The sequence below is a fragment of the Pelodiscus sinensis genome, chromosome 26 (assembly GCF_049634645.1).
Source record: "Pelodiscus sinensis isolate JC-2024 chromosome 26, ASM4963464v1, whole genome shotgun sequence".
Classification (NCBI taxonomy): domain Eukaryota; kingdom Metazoa; phylum Chordata; order Testudines; family Trionychidae; genus Pelodiscus; species Pelodiscus sinensis.
This window is the reverse complement of record NC_134736.1, coordinates 19,880,115-19,900,849: the sequence shown is the minus strand read 5'-3', so window position 1 is coordinate 19,900,849 and position 20,735 is coordinate 19,880,115. Positions and strand designations below refer to the sequence as shown.

Here is a 20,735-nt window from a genome sequence, read left to right as displayed (position 1 = left end):
TGCCAAAGGGTGTTTGTAATTTTTGCCACCGTCTTGCTAAGGGGCAAAGCTAGCAGGGCCAGGGCATCCTCAGAGAAGATGTCCACCTGTAGAGGGTGGTGTCTAGTTTTCCATTGTTGATTTGTACTGTGGTGTCCAGGAAATGGATCTCTCGTGTGGAATGGTCCAGGCTGAGGTTAATGGTGGGGTGTAGGTTGTTGAAATCTCTGTGGAATGTCTCCAGTGTTTCTTGGCCATGCGTCCAGATCTTAAAGATGTCATCGATGTAGCGTAAGTAGACAAGGGGTAAAAGGGGACAGGAGTTGAGGAAACGTTGAGGACACCACCCTCTACAGAAAACCCACTGACTCATACAGTTACCTACATGCTTCCAGCTCCCATCCAGCACACACCATACGATCCATCATCTATAGCCAAGCCCTTCGATACAACCGCATCTGCTCTGATCCCACTGACAGAGACCAGAAACTTCAGGATCTCTACCAAGCATTTATAAACCTCAACTACCCACCTGGAGAAATAAAAAAGCAAATTGAAAGAGCCAAACGAATACCTAGAAACCATCTACTACAAGACAGACCCAAGAAAACCAACAATAGAACACCACTTGTCATCACCTACAGCTCCCAACTTAAACCTGTCCAACACATTATCAATAGATTACAGCCTATACTGGAACAGGACACTAAACTCCAAGAAGCTCTGGGAGACAGACCCATAGTCTCCTATACATAACCACCTAACCTCAAGATGATTCTTACCAACAACCACAGGACATACCACACTAATACCAACCCTGGTATTTTCCCTTGCAATAAACCCCGCTGCCAGCTTTGTCCACATATTCACTCTGCTGACACCATTATTGGGCCTAACCAAGTGAGTTATAAGATCAAGAATACATATTCCTGCGCCTCCAGAAATATAATCTATGCTATTATGTGCCGAAAGTGTCCGTCTGCTATGTACATTGGACAAACGTCTCAGACACTTCGCCAAAGAATCATTGCCCACAAAACAGACATTAGACAGGATCACAAAGAAAAAACAGTTGCTTGTCATTTCAACCAGAAAGGACACTGTCTGAATGACCTGCTAACCTGCATCCTACTTCAGAAGACATTCAAATCTGCACTTGAAAGGGAATCCTCTGAACTGGCATTCATGCTAAAATTCGACACTCTCCGCAGGGGAATTAACAAAGACTCCAACTATCTTACCCATTACAAAGATAGCTTCCCCAATTATCACCTCTAATACTATTAACTCTCAGACATTTCCCCTTCCCCACCTCTAATATTAACTCACTGGCATTCACCTTCCTTCCCCCCCTCCCCTACATCCCTCTTCTGTTCTGTAATGTGATTTGTCCTTTTCATGTGTGTTCATTTTTTTTAAATTGTATCCTTTGGTATATATGGTTGTGACTATTTTCTTCCATTATTTGATCTGAGGAAGTGGGTCTGGCCCACGAAAGCTCATCATCTAATAAACCATCTTGTTAGTCTTTAAAGTGCTACATAGTCCTGTATTTTGTTTCAGCTACACCAGACTAACACGGCTACATCCCTATCACTATTTATTATCTGTGTGCATCTACAGTTAATTCATTGGGTTGTCCAAAGGAACATGCAGAGTCAAAATTACACTAATGTAACAGGACTGTTTTTACTTACTATTTCTATAGAAGAAAGTGGAATGTGTCTTCTGGACTGTATTGGGAAGAGTAACCAGAAATGGGTTCTATTATTGACATATGTAATTGATGGCAAAAGCACAACAAGTTTATGGTAAACTGATAAATAATGTTTGCGCCAGTGCTGGAGACAAAGAATGCATTTGACAATAGTTTTAGTTGCATTTAAGTAGTAAAAATGTCACTGTTGGTCATCTCACAGACCAACAAGCAATAATTTCAGATGATTAATGTTTCAAGGAAGAATACAAAGGAAGAGTTGCACAGCATACCTCCTGCCTGCGCTGTTAGGCTGTGTCTACATTGGCACCCTTTTCCGGAAAAGGGATGCTAATGAGACAAGTCAGAATTGCAAATGCCGCGGGGGATTTAAAATCCGGAATAAGGATCCCTTAAAATCAGGAATAAGGGATCTTCCGGAAAAGGCTTTATTTTCCGAAAGATCCCGTCTAGACTGGCGCTTTTCTCCGGCAAAGCCCCGAGCCGGAAAAAAGCGGCAGCCATGTTCATGCAAATGCTGCGGGGGATATTTAAATCCCCTGCGGCATTTGCAATTCCGACTTGTCTCATTAGCATCCCTTTTCCGAAAAAGGGTGCCAATGTAGACACAGCCTTAGTGTTAGTATTAGAAGCACGACCAGCAGCTTCTGGCTTCTGGTTCAAAATCAGACCACCTTTCTCCTCACCCCAACACTCTTGTTAAAGCTAAGAGTAATACAGAGATGTCTATTGTAGATGGACCATGGCTTTGCTTTGTACAATACTGAAGAAAGTTTAAATTTTCCATATTCCACTGCTTATGATTACTACAGCAAACCTCTTTTTCCTTCCATTTTTAAAGATTCTTTTAATTTGGTACCAATATGGGAGAAGGAAATCTAATATCAAGTACACTAAGCATACCACTAACAGCTGTAAAAACTCTACGTTTGTCTTCAAGGACAGTTCAAAACAGAGTGATTCCATTTCTAATGCATCAGAATATAAATGTACAGAGTAAGCTCCAAAACAAGCACTCGAGTAAAACAGCTCCCAAAATGTTATTTTGTGTTCCTCTGTTCTTTATTTTAAAAGAAGTGTGAACATTTAGTCACACACCTTTTTTCTCAGGATTGCTGATTTACAGCTGCGACAGCAGAATCAGTCCCACTCAAGACAGAAGAAATGCTAGTTTTTCTCTCACTTCATCTGATTCCACCCTTTTTTATCCCCACCCCAGTGGTTGAGCCACACTGCCCCAGTCCCGGAGCAGCCTCCCGCTCGCCCGCTGCCCCAAACCCCAGCAGGAGCCTCCTGCTCACCCGCCTGCTGCCCCAGTGACAGTAACTAGCCCTGGTTTGTGTCAGTGACACACAATAGATAATAGCATGGCTTCTATTCAGTGGGCACAGAACTCCCAGGAAGTTTGTACTGGAGTAGCACCAAGAGTGAGGGATCAGGAGCACCCCCTATGCACATGCCTAACAAAAAAGATGGTAAAAAATGAGACAGATACCACCAAGTATCAAATAAGAGACAGCAGATAAGGCACAAAAACAGATAGGAGACAGAGATGATTATGACTAGTATAATAAGCAGGGGTTACAACATTGCTTAGCTGTTGATATCAACGGTGATTATATAGCCCTATTTCAGGGAGGACAAGCCCCTAATGCAGCAACTTAGATGCTCAACCTACAATAAAACAAAATGAATGTTTCCACCTTCTCAATGTATTAAAATATTACAGTAGCAATATTTAAAATAAACAGTGGTGATATTTAACTGCTTCATCAATGCTAACATGTAAATTCACTCCAGTGGCATGAAGATGATATTGAACAGAACTAGTCCCAAAATAGACCCTTGCAGAACCCTACTTGCAATGTCCTTCCAGCATAACAGAACCATTAAGAACTACTCTGAGAATGGTCATTCAGCCAGTTATGCACCCACCTTATAGTATGTAACAGCCATACTGGGTTAGGCCAAAAGTCCATCTGGCCCAATGTCCTGTCTTCCAACAGTGGCCAATGTCAGATGCCCCAGAGGGAGTGAACAGAACAGGTAACCATCACATGAGCCCTTTCCTGTCATTCATTTCCAGCCTCTGACAAACAAGAGGCTAGGGACACCATTCCTACCCATTTTGACTAATAGACATTGATGGACCAAACCTCCATGAATTTATCTAATTCTTTTTTTAACCATGTTAAAGTCCTGGTCTTCACAACATCCTCTGGCAAGGAGTTCCACAGGTTGACTGTGCGCTGCATGAAGAAAAACTTTGTTTTTGTTTATTTTACACCTGCTACCTATTAATTTCATCTGGTGACCCATAGTTCTCATATTATGGGAACAAGTAAATAATTTTTTCCTTATTCACTTTTTCCACATCAGTAATGATTTTATAGACCTCTATCATATCCTCCCTTAGTCTCCTCTTTTCTAAGCTGAAAAGTCCCTGTCTTTTTAATCTCTCTTCATATGGGACCCATTCTAAATCCCTAATCATTTTTGTTGTCCTTTTCTGAACCTTTTCCAATGCCAATATATCTTTTTTAAGATGAGGCGACCACGTGTCTATGCAGTATACAAGATGTGGACTATGTTTTTATATGGTTTTATATAAAGGCAATAAGATGTTCTCTGTCTTATTTTCTATCCCTTTTTTAATGAGTCCTAACATTCTGGTTGCTTTTTTGCCTGCTGCTGCACATTGAGTGGATGTTTTCAGAGAACTATCCACAATGATTCCAAATCATTTTCTTGAGTAGTTCTAGCTAAATTAGTACTCATCATATTGTATGTATAGTTGGGATTATTTTTTCCAATGTTCCACATCTAGGTTGTACTTCCCTAGTTGATTGATAAGAAGGTCACGCAAGACCATATCAAATGCCTTACTGAAGTCTAGGTATACCACATCCACTGCTTCTCCCTGATCCACAAGACTATATTAGCCTATCAAAGAAAGCTATCAGATTGGTTTAACATGATTTGTTCTTTATAAATCCATGCTGTTTATCATCTATCACCTGATTATCTTCCAGATATTTGCAAATAAATTCCTTAATTATTTGCTCCACCTTTCCAGGCACAGAAGTTGGTTTGTAGTTTCCTGGGTTGTTTTTATTTCTCTTTTTATAGATGGGCTCTACTATATTTGCCCTTTTCTAGTCTTCTGGAATCTTTCCTGACTTCCATGACTTTTCAATGATAGCTAAAGACTCTATCAGTTTGAGTATTCTAGGCTGTATTTCATCAGGCCCTGGTGACTTGCAGACATCTAACTTTTCTAAGTAATTTTTTAATTTTTTTTATTTTAACTTGTAAACCTACCTCATTTGTACTAGCATTCACTATGTTAAGAATCCTGTCACCATCAATCTTCTTGGTGAAAACTGAAACAAAAAAGTCAGTAAGCACCTCTGCTATTTCCAAATTTCATTATTGTTTCTCCCTCTTCACTGAGCAATGGACCTACCCAGCTCATTTTGTGCCTTTGCCTTTCTAATCTTGCCTATGCATACTTGCGTTATTTGCTTATATTCATCTGGAAGATCCAGACTACTGAGTTATACGTTGGGGACATGCAAGGTGAGCCTAGGTACCCTTGGCTACTTGACTATCCAACCTATAGTATACTCAGCAGCTCTCTGTTAAACTAATGGCTCACACGTTGGATCAGCAGTTTAGGACCTGTCTGTGAAGGATTGCCTCATTATGCAATGCGACCTTGTTAAAATTTAACTCTGAATGTTAAACATTATGCGAAGATCATATAAATCCTAGTTCTCTCACTTGATCCTGAAGTTGGGTCTTTTATAACTAGCTAACTATGTTGGTATCAATATTCATCTGTTACAGTTGCATTAAGAGGTGGAAGAAATATGGCAGATGGGGGAAAATTGGGATTTCAACATGAGTTTCTATAATCTCCTCCCCCCCCCCCCCAAATAACATGGGCTGGAGATTTGTCATGGCATTTTTAAAAGAAAACAAAAATCAGAGTGCTTACAGTATATTTAATAAAAGTAATAGGGGTAGGAAGAAATGTTCAAGTCACCAGAGTGACAGTATCACAAAGGAGTGGTGTTGGGTCTTGCCCCTAGGAGGTGGAAGCCCTCGGCAGAGGATTGGCTCTGCCCCTGAAGGATGGGACATGGTAGGAGAAGGTTGCAGAGTGAGCACTGCATTCTGCAGTTTGGCTCCTGTTCCCTCAGACCACCCAGAAAAGTCATAGCCCAATGGAGAGAAACAAAACCCTACAGTATCTGTGGCTCCCCCATTGTCCCCCATGACAGGCCCACAAATAACTAACAAGAAAAGAAATGGACAGATCAGTTCCTAGATCCTCCACAACATTCCTCCATGACTCTACACAAGCCACTTGACCTTTCTGTACTTTGATTAATCAGCTGTAAAAAAATGAAAGTAGCAATGGTTCCTTTCCAATACTATCTAGTCTATTCTGATTGTAAGCTCTCCAGGGTATGGACTGTCCCTAACTCAAAGAGTAGGTGATGTTGGTCCGTGTTCAATCTAGATTATAGCTTGGCAAAAAAAAAGTAACAATTTTCTGAAAAGATGCAATTCTGATCAACCCAAAGTCACATGATTTCCCCTCATTCCACCCCAGGCTCAGATGCTATTCACAAAACAGAGGAAAGGAATAACATCCTCTTCTGGTTGTTTTGTGTACCTAGCCCTTTAAGACCAACCAGAACATTTGTTTTAGGTCATATGACATACTTCAGTCATCCTCCGTCCACCCCCCCCCCCCCAAAGTTAATCACTTTGTGCAGTAATGACTGTTTTTCGAGGTGTGTCCCTCTATAGGTGCTCCACTGTAGGTGATAGGTCTTTCCTGGAGCTGCAGGATTAGAGACTTTGTCATAGCAGTTAGTCAGCAGTCAGGCCGCACATGTGCAATGAGCCTCTCACGCTACTGGCGGTTTGACAGTTGAGTGTGACCCGACTCCCTTCCCTCGTATATCGCAGAGCAATTGGGAGGAAAGGAAGGTCATGGAGCACCCATGGCGGACACACCTTGAAGAACGGTCATTACTGCACAAGGTAACATCCTTTTCTTCTTCGGGTGATGTTGAGCACCCACAGGGACTGTAGATGACTACAAAGCAGTGCTTGCTGTGGTTGGTGGGACTGTAAGTCACTGCTTCGTAATGGCAGATAGAACTGCCTTAGCCAGTCGGGGCATGATGGCATAATGTTTTGAGAACGTGTGGTCCGATGACCACGTAGCTGTCCAATAAATGGCTTGAGGGGAACCCTATTATGGAACACCATGGATGTTGCTGTAGCACGGGTGGAGTATGCCTTTGGTGCCATCTTCAGCTGTTTGTTACCAAGGGAGTGGCACTGGAGGATGCAACCCATTATTAGCTTAGAAATGCGTTGTGTGGAAATTGGGTTGCCCCTGGAGTAGTCTGAAATAGAAACAAACAGACATGGGGACTTGCAAAATGTCTGAGTTCTGTCAATGTAAAAAGCCAAAGCCCTTCTGACAGCGGGGGTATGAAGCCTGGTATGTGTAGGCGATGTATGTGGCTTCGGAAAGAACACAGTTAAGACTATGGATTCATTAATGTGAAAGCAGGTGTTGACTTTCGGTATAAAGGCTGGATGTGATCTCAAAGTCACTTTATCTCTAGTAAGTACCATGTATGGTGGGCCCATCATTAGAGCACCTAACTCGCTCACCCTCCTTGCGGACGTGATCGCCACCAGAAAAAGCACCTTCATTGTGAGAAGCAATAGTGGGCATGTGGCCATGGGTCTCCGAAAGGGTCTCCAGACCCAAATTCAGATCCCACAAGGGCGTTGGTGTTCTACAAGGTGGGTGGAGGTTCTGAAGGCCTTTAAGGAATGTCTTTATCACAGGATGTGCAAACACCAATGACCCGTCTATGCGGTCATGAAAGGCTGTAATGCTGACAAGTGTACTTATATGGAAGACATTGGTAGCTCTTCGCTCTTTAAGTCATATAAGTAGTTGAGTATCATGTGGATCAGAAATTTGTCTGTACTTAGTTGTCTGACACCACTAAGATGAGAAGCGTTTCCATTTTTGCTAGTAAGTTGTTCTTGTGGTTTGTCTCCTACTATGCATGAGGATGTTTCTTACTTGTTCTGAGCAGGCGACTTCTGCGCCTTGAAACCAGACAGGACCCAGGTATGGAGATGAAGAGTGTGTGGAGCTGGGTGCAGTAACTTGCCAGCATTCTGAAAAAGGACATCACACCACTGAGGGAGCAAGTGGGGTAGTTCGATGGACATGTGCTATAGATATGGGAACCAGGTCTGTCTGGACCAGGATTGACCCAGGCTGTGTCCAGACGGATCTTGCGCAGGATTCTGGGGGGGATCAGTGGTATTGGCAGGAAGGCACAGTAAATGGGTTTGTCCCATGGGATTAGGAATGCATCGCCTCTGGATCCCTTCCCCAGGCCCACCTGGAAGCAAAAGCAAGGGCATTTGCCACTCCTCCTATTTGCGAAAAGGTCCATTGTTGGATAGCCCCACCTGCGAAAGATGGAATCTAATACCTGTGGGTGGAATTTCCACTCGTGCTCACTAGCGAAGTTGCAGCTCAGAGCGTCTGCCAAGGTGTTGTTCGCCCTAGTGAGTATGCTGCTTTTAGTGTGACCCCACATTGGATGCAGCAGTTCAAAAGGCAGACCACCTCCACACAGAGATATCGGGAATGTGCTCCTCTCTGTATGTTTATGTAGAACATGGTGGTCCTGTTATCCATAAGGATACGACTGTTCTGTTGGTGATTGTGACGGGGCGGCCCCGCCCCGCACTCAAGCCCAGGGAAACCACCTGGTGCCGGGGGCAGAGAGAGCCCCACTCACACAGCCCTACTGGGCATGCTCCGAGGGGAGCAGAGATATAAAAGGCTGCTGGCCTGCTCAGAAGGGACAGACTGCGGCCTGAGCTGGAGCTAGCGCCCACCGGCCAGAGAGGGAGTCGCCAGGACAGCTGAACGCGCCGCTGCCGGGCCCCAGCCGCCGACCGACCCCCTGGGACCCAGGCACCGGACCGGACACGGCCGACCCCGACGCTGACTGGGGAAGTGCCAGTACAGCCACCCGACCAACGCCAGCAGGTGGGACCGCGGCGTTGCTCGTAGGGCCCTGGGTCGGGGCCTGGTGGAGAGGGAGGGCTTGGGCCCCCCTACCCCTGCTGCCCGAGACCCCGGCGAGTGGGGGCTGGGATAACGAACTTTGGGACCAGGCCTCCGGGCCTGCGTGTTGAGGACCAGGCCGTGAGGCCGTATTTCCCCTACCGCAGGGGCAGTGAACTTTGGGACGAGGCCAGTGGGCCATATTTCCCCTAAAAAGGCTGAGGCCAAGCGGGTTGGAGGATGCCCCGGATGAGGGCGGCCACCCCAGTGGAGGGGGGGGGGGCGCGACAGTGATGGATGAGGTAAAGTGCTTGCATGAGTTCCTGACCACTCCGAGCTCTAGAAGATTGATATGGAGTAGTGCTTTGTGTGGTAACCATTTGCCTTGTACTGTGTGGGCTGTAGATGTCCACCCCACTCCATGAGTGAGGCACCAGCTGTGATTTGGACTGATGGTTCTGGTTGAAAGAAGGGTATCTCCTTGAGCAGATTGCTGGGGGATGTCCATCACCTCTGAGATTCCAGGACACGTCTCAGTATAACAACTGTCTTGTGCAGAGAATGCAGCGATGGTGTATAGACTGATGTCAGCCAATGCTGCAGGGCTCGGAAGTGTAGGCACGCATACTGGACCACATAGATGGTGGCTGCCATATGGCCCAGGAGCTGAAGGCAAGTATGCACTGTCATATTGGGGCTGACAAGTAGGGTGGGGACAATGCTGAGTGCGCATCGAATCTTTGCCAAGGCAGGTATGCCCAGGCTGATATTAACTCGTCGCACCCCTATGAATTCCAAGTCTTGAACTGGATTGAGAGTCGACTTCTGCTAATTAACTTCGCCAAAGGATTAATGCCCACAAAACAGATATCAGACAAGATCACAAAGAGAAAACAGTTTCTTGCCATTTTAACCAGAAGGGACACTCTCTCAATGACTTGACCACCTGCATTCTGCTACAAAGACCTTTTACATCTGCACTTGAAAGGGAATCCTCTGAACTGTCATTCATGTTAAAATTCGACACTTGCCAACAAGGACTTAACAAACATTTGAACTATCTCACCCATTACCAAGACAGTTTCCCCAATTATCACCTCTAATACCATTAACTCACAAACATCCCACTCTCCCTACCTCTAATATCATCAATTCACAGACACTTACCTTCCTTCCTCCCCCCCCCCCCCCCGCATCCTCCTCCTGTTCTGCAATGTGATTTGCCCTTTTCATATTTGTTCATTTTTTTAATTGTATCCTTTGGTATATATGATTGTGACTACTTTCTTCCACTATTTGATCTGAGGAAGTGGGTCTGGCCCACGAAAGCTCGTCATCTAATAAACCATCTTGTTAGTCTTTAAAGTGCTACATTGTCCTGCATTTATCATTACAGGTCTTGTTTTTTACGTGCACAAATCCATAATTCGAGAGAGTGTTTTAAAATGCTATATTTATGTATATAGCTCTGCTCAATTGCAGCTGCCACCTGCCTCAAAATATTTTTTGTATCTGACTTTCCCAAGCGGGTTGGATGTAGTTAGAAGAATATACACAACATACAAGGCCTCAACTCGATCAAAAGCCTCATGCTGCCCAGACCACAGTACCTGAGTCAGCTACAACTGATGCTTTCACGCAGAATTCAGACTCAAGAACTAGGTAACCAAAGATAGTGAACAGCAGGGCTTTCTTTTTTAAACAGACTATATTCAATGATAGTATCAAAGGCAAACAGTGGATTAAAAAACAAGAGGAACAATGTTAAAGAAACTTATACATGTAGACGAACAGAGTCGATTAGCCCTTTGAAGATCAGATAATCCCACTATACTTCATTTCATTGTGTGAAAGAAAATGTTGCTGTTATACTGTCAGGCTACATCTACACTGTAGCATTTTGTTGGCAGAGGAAATGCAAATGAAGCACTCATTAGCATTTCTCGCACTCTCATTTGCATAGTTTCTTCTGATCTGTTTTGCGGAAGAGGTTTTTTGAGGGAAAAGGGATCTTGTGCAAAAGGAATATTTTGTGCAAAATGGCCCTGTCTACACTTTTTTCCCCCCTGCAAAAACCTCTTCCCCAGAACATATTGGAAGAGACTATGCGAATGAGTGCGAGAAATGCTAATGAGCGCTTCATATGCATTTCCTCTGCCAACAAAATGCTACAGTGTAGATGTAGCCTCATGGTCTATCTAGAATTGAAGGGAGATAGCAGTCAGAACTAAGTGGCAGGTGAATAGAGCTATAGAACACAGGTTGTAAATAAAACCACTTTCTGCATTGTTGTTCTTTTCCTACCCTGACACTTCCTATGGACTCAGAGAAAAAAAATCCAGTGATGTCAGAGTTGGGAGCAGAAATCAGTTCATCTCCTGATACTTAACATACAAGTTGTTGGGATTTTGCATATCAAGCTAAAAACTGTAGACAGGTTAAAAAAATCAAATAAGGCCAGGCCATCATCAACATGGGTTAAAACACTTCACCTGATTGAGTCATAGTGAATGCAACTCCGATAGAACTGACCGCTTGTTTTCATTTCCTTTTAAACAGGATTCTGTGATCTTCTCCGGCTGATAACAATTCAGTCACTGAGAAATGCAAGGAGGAAAAATTCCCTGGCAGATTGCTCTTACTGTTCCCTTGCTCTGAACACATTCGCAATCAGACTCATGGGGGCAGTCTCCCTTCCAATAGTTACTAGCTATTTTACAGCAGAGATCTTCATCAGGCATGCTACAGGAAGGGACTCCTCTATTTGGCCTTTGCAAGGATAACAAAGGGAAAGTTTCTCCAAAAATGTGAAAAGGTGATGGCAGTCAATAATGAATCTGAGCTGGAAAGTGAGAGAAGTTATAAAAATAAATATATAGAATTTGTACTACATGCAGGCTAAGCCCCAACAATAAAACCAGCCACCACCCACATCCATCACCACAGGATATAAAGGGAACAAAAAGCGGGACTCCAAGACCAAGAACAAAGCTTGTCCATGATTTGAGTCACCCAATCCCTCTTGAAGAAGAGCCTAGACTGACTGCCTACAATTAACCCATATCATAATGCAATGGTAGCATTTGCAAAAAAGGTGATCAGAACAAGGAGCAAATAAAGAGGAATAAAATCTCTAATTAGTTACTGTTATAGAACTTGATTTTACAACTCTGGACTGAGAGGTTTAGCTTCTTAAGTACGGAGTCCTGTGTTGCTCTACTGAGGCTTCCACTGAATACCACAACTCTGACTCTAGGCAAACAGCATGTTTCGCATTTGGCACAGGTACAATCTCTGCCTCTTGCTCTGTACGGTCTGTGTTAGCACCTAAGAAGCCCTGAGTAATGATGGATGGGGTGGACAACAGGGCCAGAGAAGTTCTTAGAAAGCTTTCCCTTTTCACAGCTCATGTTCACTGCTGATCCTGTGTCTGTTTCGGAGATGGCGCTGTTGTCACAACAACAGTGGAGACTGCTTTGGTAGAGCCCGACACTGTTCCCTGCTGGAGATGAGAGGCCGATACAGTTTGAATTCGCACCTGTGCAAAATGAAAGAGTATTTAATTCACACCAGAGCACAATATGAGGTCACATGAGCACACAGCATCAATCCCAATGGGCCAGGAGCACTAATTCAGGGCATACTTTTCAACTGTTTCAGTCACAGTCAAGATTAAGGTTAGCCCAAAAGTCATGACTGAAGTTTGGCTACAGCAGTGGGCACCAACCAGCAGATGGGGATCTATACAGTAGATCTTGGAGGCTCTGACAGGTGAACCTGACTGGTTTGGTCAAGAGGTTGTCAAGTGCCTGCACTTCAGTTGCCCCTCCCCCGACTGCTACACATCTCCCACCCTTTGCCTTGGAGCTGCCTCCCCTGACCTCCAGGAGCCTCCTGCTTTCTGTGCTGGGCAGGGGAGGGAAAAGAGGGGCAGAGGTGCCCCCTCTCCCACCCTGTATCCTATATCCACAGAGCAGTGTGTGTGGGGGGGTGGAGATGGAGGGAGCTGGCTGGCTGCTTTTGGGAGTGGTGCAGGGGCAGGGGTGTGTACCACCACCCAGGAACCACCTGAGGGAGGCACTGCCCAGTCAGAGCCCACATCCCAAAAACCCTACCCTAGTCATGAACCCCCCTCCAGCACCCCAAGCTTCTGCCCTAGCCCCAAGTACCCCTGCATCCAAACACCCTCTCAGAGCCTGCACCTAGAACCCCCTCCGGTACCCCAAATGCCTGCCCCAAGTTCAGCTCAAAGCCCTCTTGCACTCCAAATCACTTAATCCAAGACCAGAGCTTGCTCCCCCAACCCTCTTCCCCTGCCTGGTGAAAGGGAGGGAGGGAGGGAGGGAGGGAGGGAGGGAGGAAGGATGGAGAGAGCAAGGGTGGGGCCTTAGAGAAGGGGCGGGAAGGAAGTGGAGCAATAGTATTTGGGTCTGAGGTAGATCCTGGCTTGAACTTAAATTCAAAAAAAGTGATCTCATGCTTAAAAAGGCTGGAGACCACTGGGCTACAGAAAGTTCAATGCATCCAGTGATGGTGAAGTAGGGGGAAAGGGAAGAGAGAGAGATCCTGGTGAAAAAGGAACAACCACTAGTTCGAAAAAACCCCAAATCTCAGCTGCTTTCAGATTTTCCAAAGGAATTTTATCTGTTAGATGCTCTGGATTTCAACAGGCCTTGTGTCATAGGCTCTCAAAATATTCTGCAACCCCCAGTTACTATTCTTATATCAAATTTATGAACGGGAAACTGAGGCACATGGATATAATTTGTCTCAGGAGAGAGTTCAAGCAGCAGATCTCTGGCTGGAAGGTGCTAGAGACGTGCAAAGTATCTGTAAGCTTAAGATACAATTCTTTTAGCCCCAAGCAAAGCAGAGGGAGAAAAGCTGCCGGCTTGCCTGATAAATGTTTTTTCTTCATCCTTGATATTCAGCAGCTCATTTCATTAACATTTAAAACAAAGTAAATCCAGATGTTATATAAACCAGGCCTGCACAACACGGCCCGCGGGCCACATGTGGCCCACAGGCACTCACTGTGTAGCCCGTGACAACTACAGGCAGCACAGCCCCATCTGAGCTGCTGGCCGGGTGGAGGAGCGGAGCATCGCTGGGGAGGGGAAAGTGTGGCAATTCTCGCCGCCGGGCTGCCTGCGTGCAGCTCCGGCGTGAGGAGGTGGGGTGTGAGCCAGAAGGCAGGATGCCGGCAGACACCAGGATGCTGGTGTGACATGGCGTTGTGATGTCATGGCAGGTGAACGCCGGATTCAAAAAGGCTCCGGCAGCCCCACAAACTGGAAGGCAGAAGCCAGGTAGGGGAGGGGAAGGGACTTGTGCTGAGGGGAGGGGGGCAGGTCAGGAGAAAGGGGAAGGCACCAAGGAGCAGGGTGCAGGAGAGACAAATGCCCGGGGGCCAAGTGGAGACAATGAGGGAAAGGGCAAGGGGGAAGTGTCAGTGGGAGGGGGGACAGGGTGATGCTGGGAGAGGAGAGGGGAAGGGCATTGGGAGCCATATGTTGTGCAGGCCTGATTTAATTGAAAAATTCTTAATAAAGTATCACCCCTCCTCCCCCCAAAACCTACCCTTGCGGCCCGCAGCTGTTTTCTTTGGAGTAATATGGTCCTCGCCGTTTTCCGAGTTGTGCAGGCCTGATATAAACAGAAGGAAACGGCGAGGGGGGAGGGAGGAAAATGAACTAAATGTGCCTGGTGCAAACACCACGGACATACATTTGCAGAATGAGTACCAAATGTCCATGGACCCTAGTGTCTTCATGGGCAAAACCTGCATGAAAATGCTACTGCAGTGAAGAGTCTTAAAGCAAAGACCTAAAGTCTTGCCAAGTATCCTTACCTGCGTGGCCTGCCCTTGTTGCTGCAGCTGCTGTAACTGTTGTGCTGTCAGGAAGCTCACTGGCTTGTTTCCAGCAATAAGTTTTGTCCCAGCTGGCATTGTAGTCAGGATGATATTCCTCCCCAGTCCACTGATGCTGAAGGCAGAAACCAATTGAAATGTCAAAAGTTATGCAAAGGGGCTGAATCAACTGGACTCACTGATGCTCAACCCAGGACTCTCCACATATCCCTACACGCTGCCCCCGATGTAGCTGTGAGCAGGACATTGGGACCATCCTTGCTTTCAAGAGTTACTTATCACTACCAAGCTCTGGGAATTTTCATAAGTACCTGGAAATGGTAATATGGTTATGTTGTGCACCTGCACTTAACTAAATGCAGGAATTGCTGAGCTGGTATAAAAGCATGTGTCTGTATGCAGCTCTGGTCACTGACTCAACTACTCTTCAGCTGCTAAGAGATAAAAGCCACAAACCTCAGCAGTGGCATGAAGTTTTTCATTTGACTGTATTGACATAGGTTAAAACAAATCAGCTATGCTAACACCACTCTGCACGGCAAAAGGAACTTCATGTCTGTAACACTGGCAGGTCTGAGGCTCAGCCCTGCTTCTTGTCTGAGGGTTAGTCTAAACCAGACAGTGGGGAATGAAGCACTCTCCTAGCAATCAGCATGTGAAATTTCCTGCCCTGGTCATGCTGGCTATAGCTGCACAGATGCAGAGAGATTCAAAAAATGGGAATGGCCTCTTATTTGCATGCTGATGAGGTCTATGTTGATGCAGTTATAACTTGTGCTAGCTCTCTAACATTCTCTCCCATTACGAGCAGGGTTACATACTTCATCAGGGTGTTTTTCCTCTTTCATCTGCGCACAGCTGACAGCTAAATTAAGAATAGGGAACAAATTTTCCCCCAGGGCAAAGCCCTCAGAGGGGTCATCTAGAGATATCTTCCCCTAGAGCACTGAGCAAGAAACATTTACATCATGCAACATGGACATAGCCACTCAAATTCCCTGTGATTTTGATGTGCAGCGGTAGACTTCAGTTTTGTCCAAACTCTGTTCCTAGATCTCATGGACCTGATCGTGTGTGGGACTTAGGGAGATGCTGGTAAAAGGAAGTTACTCACTCTGTGCGGCAACGACTGTTCTTTGAGGTGTCCCCCCCCCATGGATGCTCCACATAAGGTGTAGATGTGTCAGGGAGAAGAGCTTTTTTCAACAGTTGTCTAGGAGCCTCACACTGCCTTCAGTCTGGCGCCTTGGACACATGACCCTCCCCTCCCTCCACTTAAGTTCCTCTTCTACATCAGAGTAACTAAGACTCCGAGGAGAGGGGAGAAAGGGAGGGTTGTGGAGCACCCACGGGGAGACACACCTCAAAGTACAATCATTTCTGCACCAAGTCAGTAACTTCCTTTTCTTCTTCGGGTGATGTCCCGGTGGGTGTTCCACATAAGGTGACTACAAAGCAGTAATGGATGATAGGAATCAGAATCACTGTTAGCAACTGCGGATAATATTGCAGTAGCCACTGCTGAGTCAGCTGTCAGTTGCAGCATTATGGCGTAGTGCCTAGTGAAGGTGTAATCTGATGACCAGGTGGCTGCTCAGTAAATGTCTTTAAGGGGGAGGGAGGAAAGCCATGGAAACTGAAGTGGCATGAGGGTAGAGGTTGTGGAGGCCCTTCAGAAATCTTCTTGTTATGGGGTGTACAAAGACAGACGAGCCATCTATTCATTCGTGAAGAGTTGATTTTGCTGCAATGTGTACCTTCATGGAGAAGACCGATAGCCCTCCAGTGTTAAGATGACACAGATAATTGAGGATCTGATGGAGCGGTACCCTGTGAGGGTCGGTGTGAGTCTGCTGACACCAGGCAGAAAATCGTTTCCATTTTTGCAGGTAGGCAGTCCTAGCTGATGGCCTACTTTGTTCTGAGCATAGGGACTCTGCCCTGTGGAACCAAACAGGAGCCACGCATGGAGGTGGATGGTTTGAAGTTGGGAGTGGAACAGTTTGCCCAATCCTGATATAGGATGTCATGACGAAATGGAAGACGATATGGCATGGCTATGGACATCATGTGTAGGCATGGGAACCAAGTCTATCTGACCCAGGATGGGGCTATCAGTATGACCAGCACTCTGTCCATTTGAATCTTATGTAGAATTCTGGGAATGAGTAGAATGGGTGGAAAGGTGCAATGCAGCAGCACATTCCAGCGGATAAGGAATGTATTGCCCTGAGATCCCATCTACTTTGGCTCGAACAGAATTGGAGACACTTAGTATTGTGGGGAGTCACAAAAAGGTCTATGGTTGGGATTCCCCAGTGACGAAAGATGGAGGTACCAGAGGATGTAGTTCCCACTCGTGATCGATAGCAAAATTGCAACTCAGAGCATCCGCCCGAAAGTTGTTCACCCCAGGTAAGTATGAGGGTTTGATGGTGATCCCATGGTGGATGCACCTGTTCCAGAGGAGGATCATCTTGGCACAGAGTGATGGGGAACGAGCTCCTCCCTGCCTGTTTATATAAAACATGGAGTCATTATCGGTAAGTATATGAACGATGTGGTTGGCAATGATGTTAAGAAAGTGCTGCACTCAGTCGTCTCAGCCCTGAGCTCAAACAGGTTGATGTGTAGCGAGGACTCATGTTGCGACCATATGCCCTGGACTGCATGTTGATGCAGGTGTGCTCCCCAGCTAATGAGAGAGGCATCAGTGGTTCAGACCAATGGAAAGGAAGCCCTACTAGGAGGTTGTTGGGTCCTGTCCACCATGTAAGTGAGTCTAGTACCTTCTTTGGGACTGTGACTTACTTGTGCAAGGGATGACAAGCGGGCTTGTAAACTGACACTAGCCAGTATTGTAGGGCTGTGAAATGGAAGCGTGCATACTGCACATCGTAAGCAGTGGCAGCCGTATACCCATTACCTGGAGACAGGTAAGTACTGTAGCAGTAGGAGTTGTGGTCAATATGTTGATAAGATCGCATAGGGCTGTGAATTGGTGAAGTGGGAGTCAACTGGCAGACAACGAATCAAGACAGGCCCCAATGAACTCTATGCCCTGTGCAGGCTGAAGGGTTGACTCCTGTTCATTTATTAGGAGGCCCAGATGATTGAAGAGCCGCCTGGTTTTGGTGACCATAGTGGTAGTCACCACCTGAGATTGGCCTTTTATAAGGCAGTTGTCTAAGCATAGAAAGATCATGATGCCTTGCTGTCAGAGATAGGCTGTGACTACAGCCAGGACCTTTGAGAAAACCCTGGGGGAGGAAGACAGCCTGAATGGCACGACTCTGTACTGGTAGTGGTTATCACCCATAGTAAATCGAAGGTATCGTCTGTGTGATGGGTGTATGGCAATGTGGAAATATGCTTCCTGAAGGTCGAGGACTGCAAACCAGTCTGCTTCATCCAGAGCCAGTATAATCGAGGCCAGTGTTACCATCCTGAATTGTTGCTTCTGCAGGAATTTGTTTAGCTTATTAGATCTCTATCTAATATGGGTCTCCAACCCCTGTGCACTTCTGTGTTAGAAAATACTTGGAATAGAAACTTCTCCCTCGAAAGATGTCCAGGACCTTCTCTATCGCTCCCAAGTGTGGGAGGTGGCTGATTGCTTCTCTGAGAAGAGTCTCATGAGAGGGGTCCCTGAAGGACGGGGAAGGGGGGACGGGTAGGGGGAAGTGACGTGAAAGAATGACGTATCCTTTGCAGATGATTTCTAAGACCCACTGATCTGATGTTATAATGTTCCATTGATGGTAAAAGGAACTAAGTAAAGAGATGGTACTGGCTCTCTGGCAAAGGATGAACTGGGAGGTGGGGCAGGCCCTCAACCAAATCTTCAAATTTGCTGCTTTTCTGCCTGAGTATCGGAGGAGACCGGAGGACTTGAGGTAGGCGCTTCCTCTGGGGTCGTTGTCTACGACTGTAGTTATATGGCTTTTGTGGAGCGCAGTCATAGTAGCAGCCTCTGTTTTTGTTGTATTATGCTTTCAGCAGCATGGAGGGGTATATATGAGGTTTTGTTTTTTTTTGAGTATACGAAGGGTAGTGCAGGAGTCCCTGCTGCGATGCAGGACTTCATCAGTACTAGTTGAAAAAGCTTGCACTTACCAAATGGAAGGTCCTCTATCTTTGACTGGAGTTCTTTGGGTACACTGGCTGATAGAAGCCATGAAGCCCTTCTCATCACCACTGCTGTGGCTGTTGCCCTGGCTGCTGTGTCAGCTACACCTATTGAGGAAAGAAGGGCTGTACGAGCAACAATGTACCCTTCATGGATGACTGACTTGAGTATGGGACTTCTGGAATCTGGTAGATGTTCCATGAGCTCAGCCAGTTTGGAATAGTTCTCAAAGTCATGATTTACTAGCAATGCTGCGTAGTTAGCAATTCTTAGCTGTAGTGTGGCTGAAGAGTACACACCTTTCTTCTGAATAGGTTTCATTTTTGTGTTCCCTGTTGGATGCTGATCTGGCCTGAGGGGCCTTTGCACATTGATTGGCAGTGTCCATGATGACAGAGTTTGGTTGCGGATGTGAAAAAAGGAAGTCTAAGTCTTTTGGTGGCATGAAGTACTTCCTGTTGGCCTTTTTACACGGTTGAACTGAGGCAGGGGTTTGCCAAATTTAATTGGAAATCTCCATGATAGACTCATCGATGGGCAGTGTGATTCTTCCCTGCAAAGAAGAGTGGTGTTTTCTAGGAGTTGATGTTATTTCTCCTTGACTTTGTGCAGATGGATATCTTGGCCCTCTTAAACAGGTCTTGGATTTGTTTTAGATTGTCTGTCGGGTGAGTATCATCTGGTATTATAGCTTTGTCAGGATATGATGAAGAGTTATCAGAAGGGAATTCTGTGTGGTCCTGTAACTCAGTGAGTTCATCTGGGAACTGACCCTCCTCTAATTCTGAGTCCACAGTGGTTGGCACAGTGCGAGAGAGCGAGGGTGGAGGAAGTCTCCTTACCGGGATAGATGGTGCAGTAGAAAGTCTTCTCCATGGACCACAGTGGTCTCATGGTGACCAGTAGGGAGGATAGCAGGGTGGTGAGTATGGCCACTCCAAGTACCAAGGAAGGTATTGTGGTTTCTCGTGGTAATAGTAACAGTAAAGATGGTAGTGGGGGACGAGTACTGTGATAAAAAACATACTGCACTGATCGTCTTGGCCAAAGGAAGCACGCTCAGAATACAGGAGACCTCGCATAGCATGGGGAAACACATGGTGAGAAAGGCAGCAGGGAAGCCTCTCTGCAGGGAGGAGGTGAAACACCCTGCCTGCTGCTTGTGTCTACCTGGCTGTAATGTACCTGTGCTGGAGCCTCCATGAGGGGTGGCATTGAGCCAGGAGCTCGCATTTGGCAACAGTCCCTCATGCGAGGACTGCTTGTTCAACGGAGGCACATCTCAGTACTGCGTCTCTCAGTAACACCAGCACCAGAGTGCAGGCATGCTGGCAAGAGCTCTCCTGTGCTGATGCAGCTCTTTTCAGTGCTGGGCTGCGCCTGGTGAGGTGACTGCGGTGCTGGTTCAAGCCCTGGATTCCCCAGTGCCAGGGGTTTTCATCTTGCTCCCTCCAACCACTCTAGGGGATGGAGTTGGGGGCAGGGATTTAGAGGGAGACAGCCCCTTCTTAGCCCACTTGTGAGGCAACAGTGAAGTGGCAGTCTTTCTGGGAGCCTGCCCCAATGGCAGACAGGCTTTAGAGTCCTCAGGCTGAATTGCTATCTCAAATAAAATTATTCGGAGTTGGAGCTCCCTAGCCTTCCAGCTCTTGAGGTGAGACCGAGGCACAGTTCTCATTTCTGGGGTACATGAACTTCCCCCATGCAGTATATACAATCCACATGTTTGTCTGAGACCAGCATTGCACTAAACATTAAAAAGGCCGTAGAGCAGTTTTTAAACTAAGAGACGGGGAAAAGCCAATTGGTGCAGAGATGCACGTAAATCGGAGGGAGACTTCTCTTAGAGGAGAATCCATTGATAGAGATTCTCTAAGCTGTAGTCAGAAAGAGAGGAGGGGAGAGG

General features: G+C 46.1%; 1 protein-coding gene across 6 annotated transcripts in view; it reads right to left on the bottom strand.

Moving 5' to 3' along the window:
* Positions 1–10,517: 10,517 nt before the first annotated feature.
* The window catches only part of LOC142818171 (nuclear factor related to kappa-B-binding protein-like), a 57,734-nt gene continuing 47,516 nt past the window's right edge, over positions 10,518–20,735 (bottom strand). For all 6 annotated transcript variants that reach the window (XM_075909825.1, XM_075909824.1, XM_075909821.1 and 3 more), the window contains 2 exons: positions 14,680–14,815; positions 10,518–12,366 (listed from right to left, as the gene is read on the bottom strand). In XM_075909825.1, coding sequence (XP_075765940.1) covers positions 12,241–12,366; positions 14,680–14,815 — 262 coding nt within the window. In that variant the 3' untranslated portion in view covers positions 10,518–12,240. The remainder of the gene's footprint in view (positions 12,367–14,679; positions 14,816–20,735) is intronic.